The sequence below is a fragment of the Sprattus sprattus genome (genome assembly GCF_963457725.1).
Source record: "Sprattus sprattus genome assembly, chromosome: 12".
Classification (NCBI taxonomy): Eukaryota; Metazoa; Chordata; class Actinopteri; order Clupeiformes; family Clupeidae; genus Sprattus; species Sprattus sprattus.
In genome coordinates, this window is record NC_137910.1 from 14,627,052 (window position 1) to 14,649,713 (window position 22,662).

General features: G+C 44.7%; 1 protein-coding gene across 1 annotated transcript in view; it reads right to left on the reverse strand.

Moving 5' to 3' along the window:
• Positions 1 to 22,662, reverse strand: part of dntt (deoxynucleotidyltransferase, terminal) — a gene marked incomplete at both ends in the record, with an annotated part of 74,001 nt that overhangs the window by 27,040 nt on the left and 24,299 nt on the right. The window contains 2 exons of the mRNA XM_080849098.1: positions 7,429 to 7,531; positions 22,019 to 22,151. Of these exons, the coding sequence (XP_080705224.1) occupies positions 7,429 to 7,531; positions 22,019 to 22,151 (236 nt within the window). The remainder of the gene's footprint in view (positions 1 to 7,428; positions 7,532 to 22,018; positions 22,152 to 22,662) is intronic.

The window sequence follows — 22,662 nt, forward strand, 5'->3', positions numbered from 1 at the left end:
TGAGAGGTCAGGAGTGAGAGGTCAGGAGTGAGAAGTCAGGAGTGAGAGGTCAGGAGTGAGAGGTCAGGAGTGAGAGGTCAGGAGTGAGGGGTCAGGAGTGAGGGGTCAGGGGTTAGAGGTCAGGAGTGAGGGGTCAGGAGTGAGGGGTCAGGGGTGAGGGGCTACAGGAGTGAGGGGTCAGGAGTGAGAGGTCAGGAGTGAGGGGTCAGGAGTGAGGGGCTACAGGAGTGAGGGGTCAGGAGTGAGGGGCTACAGGAGTGAGAGGCTACAGGAGTGAGAGGTCAGGGGTGAGAGGTCAGGAGTGAGAGGTCAGGAGTGAGAGGTCAGGAGTGAGAGGTCAGGGGTGAGAGGTCAGGAGTGAGGGGCTACAGGAGTGAGTGGCCAGGAGTGAGGGGCTACAAGGTTCTCTGCATCATTTACTGCGTGCCCTTTAGCATGGACAATTTAACAACGATGTCTGGGGAATTATTATGGGTATGGTTATGGTTACGGTATTAAGCAGATTTATAAAACTTTAGAAAAACATTACACACACCAAAAGTAACAATTTTAAATACTAATTTAAAACAATTAATAACTATTTACAATAACAGCAAAAACAACAACAATAATAATAATTCCCAACATCAAAACTATGTTTATATTTATAAAGCGTGCCTCAATCAAAATAACTAATATACAGGTGATGTATATAAGTGCCAGTGGCTCCCTGTGGTGAACCGATATTCCATGCTGATGGACTCCCAGGCTGGAAACAGGTCAGTGTCTCTCTGATGCCTGTGTCCCATTCCATTGTGATTATCATTTTACATCAGAGAATGCAGAACACAAGACCGGGCAGGCAAAAAAACAGGTACAGTAATACAGTGTGTGTGCGTGTGTGTGTGTGTGTGTGTGTGTGTGTGTGTGTGTGTGTGTGTGTGTGTGTGTGTGTGTGGTTGTGTCCACCCGTGTTCATGTGTGTGTGTGTGTGTATGTGTGTGTCCACACCCGTGTTCATGTGTGTGTGTGCATGTGTGTGTCCACCCATGTTCACGTGTTTGTGTGTGTGTGTGTATGTGTGTGTGTGTGTGTGTGTGTGTGTGTGATGAGGCGGCAAGGAGTAAGGAGTAGATGGAGAAAGTAAGATACCGAGAGAGACGGAGAAGGTGATGGTCTGTCGAGGTACCCGTGAAGAGGCACCAAAATTGATTTCCTCTGGGCTGCGTCCCGGCCTGATTATTCTGCCGGCCTGACCTAGGACAGAGCTAAGGCGATTAACATTACAAATCGTCTATTTAATTCCGAACGGGCGATAATTGTTGATCCGCTGTGTCCCTCGCCTGGCCATAAATCTGCGACAGAAGCCTAAAGGAGGGTAATTGCAGACAGAGTGATGGCTCTCGCCCCTTTCTCCAGCCTAATGGCCGCTATGTTCAATTGTAGAACACACTGCCAGAGTTCCAATCACTTAAAACTTTTCTTAAATACACAGCTTCTCTCTCCCTCATTCTCTTCTGTGCTCGCTTACTCTCTCTCTCTCTCTCTCACTCCCTCTCTCTATCACTCCTTTCCTCTACTCTCATAAAGTGCAGCATATGAACGCTTTGCCAAGGCAATAACTATGACAGTAATATGAAAATGTAAAATGATAACAGTAACAAATACAAGTCACAAAAAACAATGAATTTAACAAGGGGGACATTATAAAACAATATCCGCTGTGTAAAAATCTTGTAAGCATCCCTCAGACTACGGTAAGCATACTGAGTGGTGGCTGAATCCAGCGCCCTCTCTCCCACTTACAGTCTAGCCTACATATGAACTGTTTAGGAATCCATTCTGGTAAATATAGATTAATGTTGTTGCCTTTAAGGAAGAAATACCCCCCCCCCCCTTCTCTTGGGCTCAGCAGTCTGCCATTGGCCAACTATAACTAATGTGCTCTTGGCAGCCGTGTGTTTGAGCTCCTGAGCCTGGACTGGAGGACCTGCCCCTGCTGCACACAGGAGGACACATACATGTATAATCTCCTAAATACTGCCACAGGGAAGCCTTTTGTCATCCTCTGCTGTAAACACACTTCTTAGGAAGTGGAGATATTCCATCTCTAATCTGAGCTACGTCATCAGGAACTGTTACCCTGTTCACCTTGGTTCCTGCCCACCCACCTCCTCCCACACACACACAGACGCACACTTCCTCTAACTCCCATGCCACGACCCCATGCTGTAATTACCTCCCGTTAACGCCGATATTCACATCGGCTCTGACGGAATTCCCCCGGCCCATCTCTCGGCGGGATCAGGCGGAGGTGCGCTTCTCGTGTGCAATTACAAGGAACATTTCGCCTTCCCATCAGCGCATGACAAGAGTCATCAGTCACACGGCCCCACTGCCGCCGCCGCTGTTCCCAGTTCATGAGAACGGCTTAGCGGCCAACCGCCAAATACTCTCGCTCCCACATGCTATTACGGGTGACTAATGTTGTAATCATCAATTTAGAGAGTCTTCTCTGCTATCTGACATCTAGATAATGAATGTGAAAATGAAAATTCAACGTCTTTACTTAAAGCTACAGTACGTACGTTTTTTTTTTTTTTGACGTTTGCAGGGATCTCAGAAAATGTTGACATTGGATAACCTGAGTAGCTCTATATCCCACTGACATATTTCTGGGAGGTTCTGCCTTTTAATCAATGAGGAGCTCAAAGTCGTGGTCAATTTGTGGATGAGCTGGACAAAGCAGGGAGCTGGACGGAAGGGAAGATGGATATGTGGGCATCTCATCTCATGACACAAACTGTTTCAAAAGTCTTTAAAACAGTGATACACCTATCACACATACAACAATGGCAGCCACAAAGCAAAATGGAAAAACAAACAGATAAAAAGCAGATCACCAGAGAGAGAAAGAAAGAGAGGGAGAGAGAGACAAAGAAAAGAAAGATAGAAAGAAAGAAAGGACATGGAACTTTGCAAATGCTATCTGAAAGGTCAGCATTCTGGGCTTCATTTATTCATTTTCAGACAGCCTTTTCAAGTCGTCCGGCAAACAGCTGACGCACCAGCGTGGCTCAGACCCAGAGGACAACGGGAAGCGTCCGCTTCCGGGAGCGCGGGCCTCTCTGATCTAATGTCACCCTCTCAACGCCTCACGCACGCAAACTGCAAGCCCTGCCTTCAAGTCCCCCAGATTAATGCGTGTTAACAGAACACTTTTGAGGCGTGTTTGACTTTGATTCGCAGCTTTGAGTCAACTGGTGAGACTGATTGCTGAAATTACCACAGCATGGGTGATCGTTACAGGGTATGTAAGTGTGTGTGTGTGTGTGTGTGTGTGTGTGTGTGTGTGTGTGTGTGTGTGTGTGTGTGTGTGTGTGTGTGTGTGTGTGAGAGAGACTGTTTGTTTATTTCTGTTCCCTTGGAGGCAACATGCTATCCTATGTTTATAGATGAAATAGGCTTTCTGTCTTACATTATGTACAGTTTGAATGACTGAATAAAAGTCTATCTATAGCCTACATCAAATACATCCAAATACACATACGTTGCTCTCACAAGTCTACAAAAAGGAAGGCACTGACTACCACTGACATGCCAATAAACACATGCACACCGAATCCAAAACACAGACACACACACGTATAATGTACACACAATTCATTTTTCATGTAACCTGTCCTGCGGCTAGGCTGATGCCATCATAACCCGAACATTACCCAGCCCGACGCTGTGGTGTATAGAGTGTGGTTTATCACATCAAATTACCACAGCACTTCCTCAGACACGAGCCGTGGCCCCATCCTCTAATCTGACATCGAGTCTCAGGACGTATCTGTGTCGTGAATCACCCCCATCGGCAAGCCTGAGCTCGGTCTCATCTGTCTCGCATGTAAGCTGCTGGCTGACCTTGTCTCTGCCCCCAAGTTATGCTTTCATAACCGCTGGGGAGAAGAGGGGGGAGTGGGGGGGGGGTGGCAAAATGATGAAGCCCATTTTTACAAGGACGTTTTCAGATGGATGTATTTTTACCATCCCGCAGGCCTCTGAAACAGAGGGGAAAAAGAACAGGTGGGGTGAGATGAAGAAAGTCACGGGTGATACTGAGGCTTGGTGACGCTGCGCAGTACACCCTTCCCCCCCCCCCCCCACCCCACCCCCACTACAGACCCTCCGACAGCAAACTTCCCTCCAGCACACCTCCCTTGGAGGGTGTTTGGGTTGGGAGGTAAAATGGCGGATGACAAGGGTACACGCTTTAGCGTCGACCTCCGCTACCAGCACTTAATCAAGGGCTTCACACATACCTGCACTTGCCCCTGGGGGCCCCAGCCTGGTGGCAGTACAGCTGGGGTGTCTTCACACCACCCTCCACTAACCCCACTCGCACTTAAGGCAGTGCAGTGCCCCAGGCTGTGTTCGCCCGCAGGTGCAGATGTTTTTAGCGGCTGGAGTTAACGCGCTACCTATCGCTAGGAGATGTGCTAATCAGCAGCACGGCAGGATATCGAATGAGGAGAGCAATGGAGGAGGCATAATGGGTCCTGTGTGTATTTTTAAACCTGCAATGACAGTGCCAGAGATGAAAGAGAGAAATTAGGGAGGGAGGGAGAGGTGGAATGAGTGAGAGAGAGGCTAGTAGTTAAGAATCATGCCCATGCATTTCATCAAATGCCTCCTGCTCATTATTTCTTCTAGCCACCTATCGACCTCTTGGGGGGGGGGGGGGGGGGGTGGCAACAAGTAACCCCCCCGCCCCCACTACCAATCCTTCTCTCTCTCACTTGGACTCAATCCACACACAGATGCATTCTCAAGGGGAACGTCTGCCTACACTTAACGAGACACTGCTGCTATCTATGCAAAAAGGTTGAAAAGGGAAAACACTTCTTTAAATATTTCCTATTCTGTACTTTTCCTCTCTCTCTCTATCATTATACCGTGACCTGTTAAAAAATCTCATGTTAATGACTTCAGCTCATCAAGAATCAGTAGCACAACCGCCTCACACTGTAGGTAGCAGGACTCACACCGGCGCCAGCTCGCTCTCTCTCTTTTTTTAACCTGCAGTGAATCCGCAAGCAGCAGGCTTCGGAGGTCCCCAGAGCACTGTTGATAGCCAGTGGGCCAAATCACCTCCGCAGAGGATATTCACCTGGCCCATGGATGATTCCTACTGCACAGTCTTTTTGAATATAATAGTGCACTTACCAGGACACGCTGTAGGTACATAGCCGAACAGCTGTGCAAGCTGCTCCACACAAGAGCCCGTAGGTGCTGGCCAGCATTGTGCATACCTTTCTCATCAACACCTGGTGTCTTACCTTGGTCCTTCTGAATCTCTTGACCCAAGTCTCTATCAGCTAAATCCATCGAGTCTCCCGCCTGTCCCTTGACTCATTGCTCTCCTGCTCATGAATGGCTCTTTCCATCTCCTTGCCTGAAAAAGTCATTTTCTCTTCTCCACCTCCTCAACCCCCAGCTCTCTGCCCTTCAATTTGTACCCCATTCTTGGTAAAAAAGGTAACGAAAAAAAACTTCCACCAGAGACCGTTTTTAGCTTTTGGCTAAGTTGCTGTCCTGAGGAACCAATTTCAGTCTGGAAGAAACCTGCATCAACAAACTGTTATTTGTGGAAAATCGGTGAAAACCGTTCACTTTTTTGGGGGACAAATTTGGTAGCAGCCCTCAAGGACACCAGATTTATTTTTCCCCCTCCAAGAGTGTCCCTTTGAGGTTGACCATTCAATCATCTACTCGCTCTCTCAGCTCCAGAAACCGACCTACACAGGAAGCTGAGATGAGCAAAGACACAGAAAGACAGATAAAGAATGACAGAGGGAGAACGACAGACAAAGAACAACAGAGGGAGAACGACAGATAAAGAACGATAGAGGGAGAGATGCAGAAAGAGTGAGACGAAGGGCCAAGAGACCTTGAGACTGACGCACAGAATGACGAGCAGAAAATGTGAGAAGCCGTCAGCCGATAAAAATAGAAAGACAGACACAAGTCACCAGGCCCATCATGGATCTTGGTTCCTGTATTAAATGCTGATCTGATATTTTGTTATATTCGTGTTATATTCGTTTAGGCGTAAGAAGTTATTAAAGCTGACACATCCATATTGAGGCGAGAAGAACCCTGCCATTCCTGAAGGGGTCAACAAAGCTTTGCTTTTTTCCCTGCTTTTGTTCTTGGAGTTGAGAAAAGCACTCTAGGGCGCTGAGCCTGTTTATCACACGCGTTTGATGTTCTGACCTATTTAAAGAATAATGACAGTGTAAGTGTTTTTCTATTAAGAGCAAGCACAGCGCCTTGCTTCATCTCATACACACACACACACACACACACACACACACACACACACACACACACACACACACACACACACACCAACCAACCAAATTACCCTAAGTAATGCATATATCAACACATACGCAAACATACATATGCAAAAACATAACCAGCACGCACACATGCACACACATTCAAATATACACACATATTACCGTACAACACACACATTTAGTACTGTAGGCAGCTCTATAAATGCACTTGATCAAATCCAACACCTTCCTTGATATTTGATAGAATGGGAGCAAATCCTCCTGCCACTCGTTACTTATTAGTCTAGGCACTGGAGCTGTTGATCTGCTTTCATCTCCAGAAGACAGTACCCTTAAGACTCCAGCAATCAATATATATATATAAATATATATAAAGTATATATATATATATATATATATATATATATATATATATATATATATATATATATATATATACTGTATGCTTTAAAAAAATATTCCAACAGAGAGTGCAAGACATGGGGGCAAAGGGCTGCTTGGGTTCATCTTTGCCCTTCATCCAAGCCTGCAGAGAGACAATCAGTGCATTTGCCCATCCTAAGTAAGGGAGAAAACTCTTGAGATCTTAAGATATCCTGCTCAGGTCTTCTCCAGTACTGTTTCCATGAGTGGGATAGTCTGACAGTGTCTCCATAAGGTGCCCTTTCTAATGATGCACTCCATATGCACTCTGTGATATATTGTAGGTGATATATTATATACATAGGGGGCGTGTGGTTTTGGGTGGGTATATATTTAACATAATGTTCATGACCCCAGCTCTCATTACTGTAGAGGCATGTTTGGAGGCAGCACCGATCTTATGCATCCTTGAATGCATGTAGGACACCAAGAACAACCACTACCTTTGAATAATGCAATGGTAATGCATTCACAAGCATCAATACAACTTTAAATAGACCTTGAGCGTTGTGAAACCACTGCTGTGAGCAGTTATGGAAATGGTATGCACTCTAGCTCTGTGTATGAGTGTACTTACTGCATCTGCTCTATGGAATGAGGGGGACATACTGTTTGCCTTTCATTCCAGTGGAGGACTTCAGTTACGCGATCAGCATTCAGCCAGCATACTTACTTGGTAGTTGAGCCTGTCTATCACGCGGAGCAACAGCCCCTCTTCCGTCCCCATCTCAGGTGTGGTCAATATGTAGTCCACGTCATGGCCAAACTCCTTCCCCCTGCAGAGAAGACCGAACCCAAGCATCACTCACAGAGAAGACCAAACCTGAGCATCACTCACAGAGAAGACCGAACCCACCCGAGCATCATTCACAGAGAAGACCGAACCCCGAGTATCACTCACAGAGAAGACCGAACCCCCCCGAGCATCACTCACACAGAAGACCGAACCCCCCCGAGCATCACTCACACAGAAGACCGAACCCCGAGTATCACTCACAGAGAAGACCAAACCCCGAGTATCACTCACAGAGAAGACCAAACCTGAGCGTCACTCACAGAGAAGACCGAACCCCGAGTATCACTCACAGAGAAGACCGAACCCCCCCGAGCATCACTCACACAGAAGACCGAACCCCCCCGAGCATCACTCACACAGAAGACCGAACCCCCCCGAGCATCACTCACAGAGAAGACCGAACCCCGAGTATCACTCACAGAGAAGACCGAACCCCCCCGAGCATCACTCACAGAGAAGACCGAACCCGAGCATCACTCACAGAGAAGACCGAACCCAAGCACAGCAACAACAGCCAGACTAAAGGCCCCAAACACTGGATGTACTTAGTAACACTTGCTGGGTTAATCAAGAGAGAAGGCTCGTGTCTGGGCATAGGGATGCTGCCAGGGCTGTGGTGTGTGTGTGGATAATGGCTTCCGGTGGATTTCTCCCATGTTCCAACAGCCAATTTGTCATGTGTCATTAGGTCCACCAGCCTGAGCTCTTCGAAGTCGTCTCGAGCTTTATGAGATCTCGAGCGCCTGTGCTGGGATTATGGTAATAAAAGTGCGAGAGACACTCCGCAGCAGAAGCGATGCACGAGGACAAATACTAAATCTGTTCATCCCAAGACCGGCGGGCCGTCAAAGTCACCCCCAAAAACACGATTTTGCTACTGTGACTGATGCATTGTTCCTCATATTTTGTGCTGCATTAAAATCAAGTCTGAGAAAAATGTAAAGAACAACCCACAAACAGAGAAGTGTGTGATAATTTGTTCTGCGTGTCATGTAGTGCGCAGTAGGTGCTTCACTGAGCAGCATTTAAACTCGGGCATGTATCCTAACTAGCCTTCATTCCATTTGGATGCTGAATATGAGCTCTCTGCTGCCGTCAGCTTCCACCGCTTTCCTCCTATTTGGCTCCATTCATTTGTATTCTACTACCTCTTAGAAGTCTTTTCCTATTTGCTCATTATGGTTTCCTACATGAACGTTCCTCCCTGATCTAAATGTTCCTTAACCTGCATATAGTCATCTTTGTCTCTGCCTCTACTAAGAGAACCTCACATACCCATTAATCACAAACACAAACACACACACACACACCCACACACACACACATAAACACACAACAAAGTCCCCAGACACCCAATTCCCTTCCCACACCCACAGTGTGAGTGAATAAGGGAGAGAGAGAGAAAGAGAGAGAGCGAGACAGAGACATTGCGCAGTGTGTGCACAAACAACAAAGAAAGCAAACATACTCCTCTGCCTTTGATATGCAGAGCAAGCTATGGAGTTAGTGAAGCAGATATCCAAGAGAGAGGCCGAACTGAACTGCCTAAAACCCTGAAAGCTCAGGGAAGATGTTAATCAATCACTGTCTCCCCCCGAAGGCTCTGCGATTTCCTCTCAGACGTTTTTTTTTTCGGGTCGGCCTCGCTGGCCTCTCACAGACCGTGGTGATAGTCTCACCACAGGCACCGAGCCATATTCTCATCAGAACTTTCACTCCAGACAAAAAAAAAAAAAAGATATGGAAAAAAAGAATGAAAGAAAAACAGTGTTTAAAAATCATGGGAAGAGTTTCAGAAGCTCAGATGGCACAAAAGAGTCCAGCTATGGCAGCAGACATGAAAGGGTCCCGAGGAATACCCCGATACAAAGAGAATCAACCCAGGCTGCTCAGGGAGGATTAAGGGCTAAACTGTCACACGTTTTTGATCCCGCCGGTCCTGAAGGAAGGTTAGCTGCTGCCGCTGCCTCCACAACCTGGGCCTAGCTGGGGCTCTGTGGAGCTAAGCTAAGCTAAGCTAAGCTAACCACCCTCTGCTGAAAAAAGCAGTGAATGCTCGTGTTGTTTTAGCGGGCCGATCGGCGGGCCTTTGATGGAAGTCCACGGGCGGAAAAGTGAATGGGTGCAGAGCCTCACATCTCACGGTTAAGAGCACAGCAAAAGAGAGAACAAATGGCTCCAGTATCGCACCTACTGTGGATGTAGAGCAGAGGTGCGTTTGATCTCAACCACCACTGCCACTGCAGTATAACAGTGCACGCTAAAGGGCACTAACAAGGGATAGAGAGTGAATGATAGAGAGAGAGAGAGAGAGAGAGAGAGAGAGAGAGAGAAAAGGAGACAGGAAGAGAGCACTGTCTGTCAGTGGTCAGTGGAGGTCACAGCGGTATGGATGATTCAAAGGGGGTAAGAATGTGACTGTGGTCCTTGCAATTCAGTCAGGCAGACTGGCTCTACAGGGTTCATTGAGCAGACTGAGGACAGAAAGTCAGTATAGTTGTATAGTTCTATTGTGTCTGTGAATTTAGATTACATGTTATTTATTCTTTGCAGCCATATAAATTGTAAATACTTATATTTACAATTTATATATAGCAGTATATCTTATGGCAAACACCCACCCACACACACACAAACACACACATTATTACATTACAATGGTTTAAATTGTAATAGGTTTGATATATTGTTAAAATTGCTCTGCCAACAATTTCATGCATAAACCAAGGGCTTTCAGTCATACCAAAATAACCCTGCATCGTTTTTACACGAGTGAGACATTTATCTAAAAGCATTTTAGCTGTCAGCTCTTCCGCTTGAGCAGAAGCTAAATCAAAGCTGTCGCACTTCTGTCGGCAGCTCAAAAGAAGAAAGTAGCCGAGGCCCGTGCGGAGAGATGTGCCAAACGAGGTTGCAAAAAATTGGATGAGCATGAACGATATCATCAAACTTTGAGAGAGCCTTCGCCAAACAATAGCAGACAAAAAAAAGTTCTGACTAGAAGTGGCAGCAACAGCAACAGCAACAGCAGCAGCGATGGCAGCAGGTTCCTGATGTCCCCGTTGGTGAATCACAGCAGATGTCCTTGTAATTAGCCTGCACATAATTTGGCCCTCTTAAAACAGTGACTCTCCCCGGATAGATACCTCTGCCCTGTGCTCATCCCCTCAAGTGTTTTATGCTGGTTATACTTTCTTTTTTTTTACATATGGAAACGTTAAAAATGGCATATTTATTTCGTATATCATTTCTAGGCTGCACATGAGTGTTAATTAGTGCAGTGTACAGTCCAGCACTCTGACCAGAGCACGGTTTCGCACTCGCTCCCATAAATAGATCTCGCATTTTAGATTCACCTTGCCTCACAGATGGGCCGCACAACTTCCCCTCAGTGGACAGAGGTAGAGGGGTCCAGCGTCTAGGACGTGATGACAGGTTTCTAATTAGCACCAGCAAAGATGCTGAAGCTGACCCCATCGTAGGATTGCAAGGCACAAGGAGAAGACTCCCTCCAGGGTTCTATTTGCAGTGCTGGCAGAAAAACAGCTGAAGAAACACGACCAACTGGTTTGTCCTTAATAAGAGCGACTGTGGAGGGACTGCTCATTCTAAATTAATAAACGTGTCATCTGCATAAATACGGTTTACATGCAGTCAATTTGGAAGGAAAGGCAGGGGGGGAGGGGGGGGGGGCTTGTTATTCAAACGTGCGCCCGGTGAGTTAATTTGGAGTGAGGGCTCTATTAAAGCGAGCGTGGCAGCTTTTCACCAGGTACTGCTGGCATGGGGCTTTTAGTGGCTTGGCGCAGCGTATATTCCCTTCTCTAAATCAGCCCCAGTCAGCAAATAAGGGAAGGAAGAGAGAAAGAGAGATAGAGAGGGAGAGAGAGAGAGAGAGAGGTAGAGCGAGAGAGGGAGAGAGAGAGGGAGGGAGGGAGAGAGAGAGATAGAGAGGGAAAGAGAGAGGGAGGGAGAGAGAGAGAGGGAGGGAGGGAGAGAGATAGAGAGGGAGGGAGAAAGAGAGGGAGAGAGAGAGGGAGGGAGGGAGAGTGTGTGGAAGGGGAGGGCATCTGTGCAGTGAGTCTTCCTTCGCAGCAAGGTGATGTTTTTATCTCTAATGGTAGAGCCTGACAACTCAGTGTGATCATTTAGCATTAAGCACCACTCTCACATCCCCCTGCCACTTCTTCTAGCCGTCTGCTGCCGTGTCTCTTAAGGAGGAGCAGATTGATGGACTTTTCAAACGGAGCCACCAGGCACGAGGGCAAAACAGCATCATTTGCTGAACCTACAAAGACTTGTCATCTGTGTGGCAGCTACGGCGACCTGCTGGGCCTCCTTCTCAAAGCAGGGTGCGCCATGTAGCCCCTGTTGCATGCGGGATAGGCCTAAATTATTAAGTGTTTTTTTTTTTGTGGTGCATATGAGCACAAATAAAATATACATGTTTATTCACAAGATGACAGGGCACAAACAACAGTTGAATAATGCAGGGCATTGGAAATGTCCCTGTGTGCCGAGTGCTGCACAAACACCTTTAAGTATGTGGGCTCTGCTTGCCAGAAATGATGGCTATAAAAAAGAGAGCTTCTGCAGCGATGCTCACTTTATGTCTGTATGTTTTAATGGGCTTCCATTACCAGAAAGCCCGTTAAGACTGGATCTGAAAGTCTCAGGGACAACATTTTATTTCATGGTCAGTTTCAACTCAAATAGTCACAACTGGCTTACGGTATACTTCAAAAGATATTTTTAAAAGTCATCAGACTGCGTTTTTACGTCTTGTTTTTTTCTTGCTTAAATACCCCATTCTTTAGTGTCTGAAGCCAAAACTTAACTTGTCTGAAGCCACTGAGGAATAAATTAAACAAACACTGGCCAAAACAAGATGTAGTCTTCACAGAGTTACAGGCTGATTTGTAGGAATTTTTATGTTTTTTTTTTTTTTTTTTTTTAACAGCCGACTCTTGTATGCTTAATTAAGCATTATCAACAGGCAAGGAGCAGGAAGAGAGAGAGAGAGAATGAAAGTAAGACACAGAGAAGGAGACGGAAGAAGATCAAAGAAAAATAAATGATATGCAAAGGCATAATAAATCTCTTTAGAGTTTCTGTAACTTGCTAAACTCACAAAGTCACCATAACCCTCTCTAAATTATAGATGTCAGTTAAATGAGTTTTAAAAACAGTAAATGAACTTTAAATCTATGGATTTATGGACGTGGCATTTGTCAGTGGATTATGTTCAATATATGAACATTGCTTAATAAACACCTTGCATCCCCCCTTTGGTAAAAGTCGATAGGAGGAGGAAAAAGCAGCAGATGATTGGGAAACCCATGATGATGATCATGAGGCTACTAGGAGTAAAGCGTAGTTTCCAGTGATGCGGTGCTGTCCTTTCACACTCTGATGTGGCACAGACAGTTGTGCTTCCTATCTATTTTTAATCCTTCTCCTAAGCATCTCAAAGCCTTGTCACCCACCCGGCACAGCTGTCCTTTCAATAAAGCTAATGTCAGCTGCGTCAACAAATCCTCGACACGCTTTTCCAGTAAAGAAGAGCCGTGGCACTGAGCATTTTACAAGAACATGGGGTCTTATTTCCAGAATATTTTTTAAAAACCCTCTCTGCCTTTGAAGGGTGTTTTAAAAAAGAATGTTTGGCTTTGTGGGGATTGGGTTCACTGCCAAAGCTGAATGCCATCTGAATATTTGCAAGTAGCTTTGAAATTTAGTTAAAGGTTAGGCAGAGCAGAGATCGTTGCTAGGAGTCATCCAGAGAAAGCTGGGAATACGTCTTCGTGAGTGACCAGACAGCTTGGCCATGAAGGGGAGGCTTTGAGGATAAACGGCCCTAAAGTCTGGAGAAAAAATCATCAGGCCAGTGAAAGCTCAGAGACAGTTCGGGTCTCATTTCAGAGCAATGAAATGTTTGTAGTCTACAGAAATATCTTTTAAAGCACAAGATTGTTTGATAGACAGCGGGTTTGCATAGAAAAGGTTTCTGATCTGTAAAATGTTCATATAAATTGTTAATTTAAAAATTATGATTACACAGTAAAAAGTAACATGTAACAATAAGGGTACAGTTCATACGCTTCAGTATTGCTTAACTAATAATGATTTAATGCATAATTATAACACAAGTAGATGGAATTATAACACGGGTAGATGGAATCCACCATTCTGAGAGTGAGTTCCGGGGTGTGCTATATTCAACGGTATAGTAACTGTACGACCTGTTTTCATCTACCTGAGCGTTCCAAATCAGTGCGCAGTCAAAAGAAAATATCTAACCAAGATGGCGGCGTGTTGTGGCTAATGTAGTGGGGAATGTTTCATGTGAATTAAGCTATCTACACGACTTTTTATATGTCTAAATTGACTCGTTAGTTGTTTCTATGCTACACGAATGTTGCAGAGTATTGTAAGTCTTTACTGAAAGTCTCGAATATTATTTGTAGGTGACTTTTAGCGCTTAGACCAAAACTCCATTGAAACACACGTAGCTTTTGTGCTAGGCTTACAGACGTGAAGTTCCCAATGCTATTTGTCTGTTGCATAGCAACAGCCACACAAAGGGGGACTATTTTCTCTTGGCTACTTAAATGCGATACACAATGTTTGGTGACTAGAACTTTTTTGTGCTGAAAGGCAGCTTAGTGTTTATAATTTAATTGTACTTAATATTTATAAAGTCGCTGGCAACCGTGTTATAAAAGCAATAAGGTACTCGAGTCAGTACGGTATCGTCAATAATGTACTTGTTCGAGGGAGTTGTTAGGCCCGACGCGCAGCGGAGGGCCGGCAAACCCTCGAACAAGTACATTATTGACGATACCGTACTGCCTCTCGAACCTTATTGCTTAAATAACTGCAAGATGTATCATGAATTCAAGTTGCTTACCATGAACTCTATGTTATTACTTAACACTTACTTATCAACAGTTCATTCTATATTTCTGTTACTTTTTACAGTAATTGATATGAAATTAGCAACGGTAGCCTCACTCCCTGACCCCTTAAAGCAGCTATCCGGAGTTCTGTTCCAAAACTAGTAGGCTAACTACCTAAAAGTCATGCAAAAACCTTGCAAACACCACCAACAACCCAGCTGACACTTTTGCAGGGTGTTCAAGCCCTGTACACAGAACTACATAGGGCACATCCTGGATGGCTAGTGGGAAAGACACAGGTGTCTGTCCTTCACATGACCATATGCTTTCAAAATGAATTTGAGGATGGTACCAAAACTAGTACCATGCTAATCATACCTCAAAAGTGTAAAATTGTTGCCTATTGTTACTTTAAGAGACGTGCCAGCAACAGATTTTAACCATGGATTTTGTTTTTCGAGTGACGGCTCAGTGTCCCAGTTGTTCAGTGCAGCAAACGCAAAAATTACATTTTGGCCGACACAGACAGCGAATTTTGCTGGATTCCTACAATATTAATAAAGTGTAAGCATTTATATATTATCTGTGTTGCACTAGACAATTTTTGTGTTGAGTTAGAAGTAGGAATTTCTGTGTGAATTTTGACCTATTTAACTTTATCTAATGTTGACATGTTATCTATAACTATTGCTAGCTGAGTAGCTAAATGTTAGTGTTCTGTGTGTGTGTGTGTGTGTGTGTGTGTGTGTGTGTGTGTGTGTGTGTGTGTTATGTGTGTGTGTGTGCGTGTGTGTCTCTGTGTCTGTGTGCATGAACTGAACGGGCACATGCAAAAGGATACATTTGCCTGAGCGACGTTCTGGCATTTTGCAGACTCAAAATAGATGATGCAAAGTAATCACGTCCTTTTGTCCAGTCATTGTCAGCTGACATTCATCATTAGTTAATGGTGAACAGGAATTCATGATACCTCTTGCATTAATTCATGCATGAAGCCCCCATGAGCCATGCAATAGTTCAGCATTACTTAAGTGTACGAATTGTACCCTTATTGTAACGTGTTACCGATGTTGTGATAACACATTTAAATCTAAAAAAGAAAGCAGAGAAATGCAATGTTTCTGAGTGTCTTACAAATACGTCATCTTGTTGGCTTAATGACTTCCGCATAGCCTTGACATGATTTTCATCAAAGATCACAGCTAGCCAAAGACTATCCACTGAATTTTGCTATTCCTAATGTAGTTTGTAATGCAGTTTGTCTTTCAACCTCGAACCATCCACACACATACTCATCTATCAGACACCTTCCATTGTCTTGTTAGTGTGCTGGTCCAAAAGGGCCCCTGGCCTAACACATAACAAGAAACCCAAAATCAAATATCCTGGTAGTGAACTAAGGAGCCGTTTACTTTCATACTTAAAAGCCGTTTACTTTCATACTTAAAAGCCGTTTACTTTCATACTTAAAAGCTGTCCAGTCTCACACTCATGACAGTTATCTTCCTGTCCTGATTAACTCTCCACCTGCTTCTTGGAGATTCCTACTAAAAATAACTGCAACCAACTCCACAGCCTGACAAACTACACAACTGGATTATGAATATTCTTCTTTTCCCTAGAAAATGTTTTCCCTATTCATCCTCTTCCTTCTCCTTCCACATGCTGCCAAGTCACATCATTGTTTTTCAATAAAAACACATTGAGACTCCTCATTCACCGGTAAACTTTTTACTTCCTTTTGGATCTGTACTCAACACACCTGCTAGTCACAGATTTCCCCTCCTTTAAGAAATAGCACATGGACACATGAATAACAGGACATGGACACATGAAAAACGGCAGCTGAATAACAGGACATGGCATATGTGCATTTGGGCTGTTCAGTACACCGGCAGTCACCACAGGTGTAACATGTCATTGTGTTCGTTTTGACTGTGGGAATTTACATATGCAAATGTTGGGTTTTTTCATTGTTTACGTCTCTCCTGAATACAGGTCATGGGAATATGCCAGCTGTTCCCACACACACACACACACACACACACACACACACACACACACACACACAAACACACACACACACAAAGCCGTGGATTACCAAAGTAGAACTGAGCATTGCAAAAGCTCTTCAGGGACTTCAACTCAAACACTTCATTAACAGAAAAAGAAAAATACAAAAATACAAAAAAACTATTGGCTAGAAGCTACTTCTCATCTTTATCCTCGTAAACAAACCCAGAGCTAAACAGATGACTCACTGTGGCTTTTGTTTCTTCCAAACAAAGAGAGAGAGGAGAGAAAGTTTGAAAACACAGCCAGTAAATAACATCTTTGAAGTCCAGCGCTCAGGCGAGCAGCAGGAACTATATCTTGGGTTATTTTAAATTGCGTCATTATGTCCACGCTACAACAGGGAGAGGGAAGAGAGAAAGAAAGAAGGAGCGAGACACCTCTCTCTTGGCCCTGTGCAAGTTCTGAAAAACAGTTTTGGCATCTGCGTCTCTCCATATTTTGCCGTCACCTGCGGCAACAGGGGAGATGGCAGCAGTTGCAGAGGGAGAGGTGTCTGCTGGATAAACAACAGAAGTTTGTCACTCCCACTGGAAGCTGAGAGGGGGGGGGAAGGAAACTCTTCCTGGCAGGCCAGCTTGCCACTGAATTATTTAGGATTAGCACCAGTATTTGTGGCGAAACTTTTTTAATGGCTCTTCCTGAACCTTGTGCTCTAACAATAAGGCTCAAAGCAGTTGAGCGAGTCCATCGTAATACGAAATAGCACAAAGAGAACCATTAGCAGTAGTAGGTAAACTTGCACAGAGAGCCCTCTGCTCCCCCCAAGGTAATTTCTTGTGGCAGGGGCCTTGGATGTCATTATCATTGGAGGATGCTTTTCCTTGCAATTTCTATTGCCATTTCATGCTATTCATCAGATTAAGGTCGTGTGAGAACGCCTCTATTGCATGTCAGACAACGAAGAGACTAGCTCTCTCATCCATGGTCAATTAAGGCCTTGGCCAGGAGTGGAATGGAGAGGAGAGCCGAGAAGAGGAGAGGAGAGGAGTGGAATGGAGAGGAGAGGAGAGGAGAGGAGAGGAGAGGAGAGGAGAGGAGAGGAGAGGAATCGTCTAGTGCAGGGGTACTCAATTAGAAACCCAAAAGGTCCACTTGCCAAATTTCCATTCAGTCCAGGGTCCGGAACAGTGACGGTCAAAATCCCCAAAAATAACTCCAACAAAAACGTTCAAACTATGCACAAAAGGTGATGTGGTCTGGCCTTATTTGTGTGAAAGGTGACACTTTCATGTGGTTTAAACTTCGGCATAAAAGGTGTGAAGGCCAGACGGAGGCACTGATGTAAGTGTTCATTAGTGAGTGTGCGCCTGTATTTGTTTTTCACCATATTCATGGTTGAAAAGGCACCCACAACTGACAGTATGTTGAAGTATGCACACTCTTGTTGTGTGGCTGATCTAACAAAAACACTATTACACTGATCTAACTATTACACTGTTGCTTGGTATGATTGCAGATGGTTTATATTTCTGCCCCTTACCTCAGAGTTCTGCGGGTATTTTTGTTCAAAGTATGCATGCTTTGTTTCATAGTGACTTTTCACGTTACCACATTTGACAAGGGTCTCGTTGCAGATTAAACACATTGTTTTTGTGCTCCCCACAGGCAGCACAAATGCATACTTGTCAGTCCCCTTTGTCTTAGATTCGCCAACTTTTAGTTTTTTGTCAGGTTTAAAGCACGGCATGATTTGCGTTTGCGGGGAAAACAGTACCGTTCACAACTCTATCTGCCGGCGTTGTTGCCATTGACACAGGCAGGGACGGACTGGCCATCGGGCATACCGGGCGTTTGCCCGCTGGGCCGGGGTGCAATATGGGCCGATGGTCCCGAATTTTAATTTTTAATTTTTTTCCCCATATAATGGTCTGACCGGCTGGCCCACGAAATTAGTTCATCAGCGGCCCTACTGACACTGGGCTGGCCCAATCACATCCCCTGGGCTGACCCAACACAAACCCCTTTCGATTTGGACCTGCCTACATAATGCATTAGGACGGTAAACAGCGTGGCCCATGGCCTTGACATGCTTGACACGCGCACGCTAGTCTGCAGCCCATTGGCCGTCTTCTTGAGTGACTAGGGTCTCGTCCAATCATATCAGCAAACACCTTATACCTTTAGCTAAACTTTGCCATCAGCTCCCGTGGATGACAGTGCTGGTGGCTACAGCCAGGGAGATACGATACAACGACCTACGGTAAGCTTACTGATCATGAATTAAAACGTCTCTAAAATATGTTTGACTTAGAACCTATGTTCTATGGCCAAGTTCGTTTGCATAGCTAAATATAAGACAAGTCTGTAGCTGTTGCTAGCCCTCAGCCTACTGTACTCTGAAGCAGCCAGCCGTTAGCCTACACTCTATGTTGTGTGTTTGAGTGGTGCGCGGTGCCATGTCAATTGTTCCGAAAGCCCAGTATTCCCAAACCCTGGTATTCCGAAAATATGCCAATTTGTCCAGATACCGAATTATGATAGCCCGTTATACGCTCCAGTTTTCCCGTCCCCCCCGAAGTTCAGGTGCGTAGTTCAAACGTTAATGCCACCTCATCAAGCGCGTTTCCTACAGGAGGAAATAGACTCCCTTCTAGAAAAGGGAGCAATACAGCCTGTCCTCTCGGAGACGAGAACAGGGGGTTCTTCAGTCGCTATTTTCATGGAAAATATCGACCGATCTTATACCTCCGTATTCTGAACAAAGCTTTAAAGTGTATGATGTGTATTGCATTTAGATTAATTAAGACCACCACCTTAACACACAAACTCTTGTTGAACTCATACAGTAGTAGGTTCAGTGACGTGCGGTGAGACAGCTGTCTTCTGGAGCTTCTGCGAGCCCGTGAATCAATGTTTCGTTGGAATCATGATGTAACGTTGTTGTAGCGGGAATACAGCAATGCTATTTGTATTTTCTAATTGGCAGGTCATATGTATGATTCTAGACTTCGCTAAGCACTGAAGCGACTGAAACGGTGAATTTTGATCACATTCAGCGAAGTTAACAGGTAAAACGGGAGAAAAATAGGGCGTCTTTAGGCCGTACTGCCTAAAAGTAGGGCGTCCCGTTTCTTCTTATTTTTTTAGTAGACTATAGGGCAGACGCCCTGCTAGCTATAAGCCTGGTTGGTGTAGACATTCGAGATTAAAAAGGTGTGTTATCGAATTTAGTGGGCCGGTCTGGTTCAAAATGCCCGGGCCGATTTTTTTGTCCCAGTCCGCCCCTGGACACAGGCAACCTGGGTGACCCACAGAGCTCGGGCCAACATTGAGTGAGTGAGTTGTCATAGTAATGTTGGCATTACAGCTCCTGATTGGACACGGAAGATAGAAAACACATCGAGTAGGAACAAAATATTTAGCGCGAAATCACGCACCATTGAAAACTTGCTTGGATCATGATATAATTAGAATGTTCATTTTGGCTTCGGTCCGAATATGATTGCGTCTGGGTCCGGACCGTGGTCCGCCTATTGAGTACCCCTGGTATAGTGGATACAGAAAGACTGAAAGATTAAGTTTTTCTCTAAAATGCACCGGGGCAGATTTGTTTGGTCTTTGTTCTACTAAGTGGCAGATTGAAAGGCTTAGGGCCCTATCTTGCCGATCAGAAACGCAAGTAGTACGGCGCCAAACGCAGTAGCTGTGTGGGCGGCTCTATGGCGCAGTTGCTATTTTAACGGCGGAAAAAACACACTTGCGTCCAGCGCAAGTGTCAAAAGGGTTGGTCCAAAGGAGGTTACTTAGCCATAGGTGTGGGTTGGGCGTAATATGCAATAAACCAATCAGAGCGTCATCACACATTCCCTTTAAGACCGAGTAGCTCGTATTGCAAAGCGGCTTGTTATCGTGATGGCGGAATTACCGGGAGGAAGACCGTGAGGCCACCAGAACGTGTGTTCCCAGAAACAATCACGGCAATATTTTCCCATGCTTGTTTGGAGAAATGGTTCTACTTTTCATTTCTCGTTTGTATTTTTTCAGTTACTAGCATTCGTTTTTTGGTGGCAACATATTTGAAATACAAGTCACAAAAACATACTTTCCGATGTTTTGGGTTCACCCTCACTGAATCACTAGGTTATGTATGCATGGTAATAATATTGCACCCATCGGCACATGCAGTTCAACCTCACGTCTTCTAAAGTCCTCTAATCTATCCTCATTTATGTCATTGACACATCCATGATTCATGGCAATGTTGTGTAAAACACTGGGGGGCACGTATGTGAATATGGGTGGAGTCTATAGCGCCAAGGACGCCAGGGAACCCATACTTCTGTACCCGATTCAGCACCCTCGCTTGATCGGAAAGGAAAGCAGTTCGCCTAAACAAACGCAGGGAAAAATACTATACTACGATTTCATTATTTGTGAAAGAGATGGAAGAGAAGAACACAAGTGATTACAGTCTTTAGAACTGTTCTAAAGAGTACAAACAACCGATGTTTTTCTTCCAAAAACCTCGGATAATAGCGAACGCAAAAGAACACCTTTTTGTTCTGTGGAAATATATAGTCTACCCCAGCCATGACTACAAAATGTATTAACTTAATTTTCCTTTGAGCAAGTTGAATGAATTTGACACGGCGTTTCACAAGACTAAATATCGAGGGGGTGCATCTGCCACGGAGGGTGCTGAATCGGGTAAAACACTCATTACAATTAACCTGAATCATTTGTGTCAATGTGTACGCTCAATGTGTATGCTAGATGTATGCCTATTAAAATATCTTGGATATTGATATGATTTACTCATGTGGTAAATACTTTATTTTCCTTGTAATTATATATGGCTTGCCAAAAAATTGGTATAAATCTCTCGTGTAGATAACAGAAGTAAAGTGTAGCCTATAGGTCCTATACTGTGCGGGCAAGCACATGCGCCCTTAAAATAGCGTTCTGAATACGCGTTACAGACTTTAGACATTGCGCCTCTGACATTAGACCAGCTTTTTTGTGGTCAATGGCGCACGGCGCACGGCATTGTTTTGAAACTGCAAAATACCACTTGCGCCAGAGAAACGCCTTCTCTGTTCCGCCCCCGCCCATGTCGACGCAAGTTCATTTCGAAGCGCGCCTCTGGAGGGAAAATCGCGCTGTGCGCCGGGTGCAAGATAGGAATGATACATGCGTCGGTGACAATGTCAATTGCGCTGGGTGCAAGATAGGGCCCTTAATGTTATTATGTTTTTTTTGTTAGAGGAAATGCAATTTTCGTACAGTCATACAATAATAGGCAGCATTGCTTTTACATGAGCACACACACCCATACACACACAAAAACACACACTCTCACACACACACACACACACACACACACACACACACACACAAACTGTGTATCACAGGAGAAAGATAGAAAATAAAACACCCCCAAAAGGCCGAAAGCAGACCTTGAAAAGACTCTCTCTCTGACAACTCAAACAAAGCGCTGAAGTCTGAATGTTTAAAAATGTTGCTCTATTGCTGAAAGAATTGCTGTCTTTTACCTGCGAAAGCCTCCTGTCAGGACGACAGAAGCATTAGGTGACATTTCTTGAACGGTCTCCTTGACGATGCGCCCGACTGCATGGGCCTCAGCCTTGGAGACTGGTCTGGTGATGTCAGCATAGTAAAGGAAACCTGCAAACAGCGTCCAGTTACACTTAGAGCTCCATAGACTTTGGATGGAAATGAGCAACAAGCCATTCTCACAATCAGTTCTGATTCCTGCAAACAGCATCCAGTAATTGGTACCTGCTTAGAAAAACAACTCTGAATATTTCCACTGCAAATGCAGCTTCGAAATATGCCATATTAACTTTATCTGACATGTGTAAGTGTACTAACGGCAGAGGTCATAACAAGCATTGTAATCAAAGATGTCATGGCATAACATGTCACCAAACATAAGGTCTGATGTTAACTTGACAACGATGTTTGAAAACTTTTATGAGTGCTTTGGAAATCCAATGGGGATGAGAGTAATACATATTCATGTCGGTGACTCAGTGTTCCCCCGTCAGTTGGTATGAGAGGCTTAGTTTGGTTTCACACCATTACATTTACAGTGCCAAGAGTGAAGTGATAATGATTAGCACAAATCCTCCATTTAGGCCGTTAATAAGTCCACGCTTTTAATTATTGGCAGCTC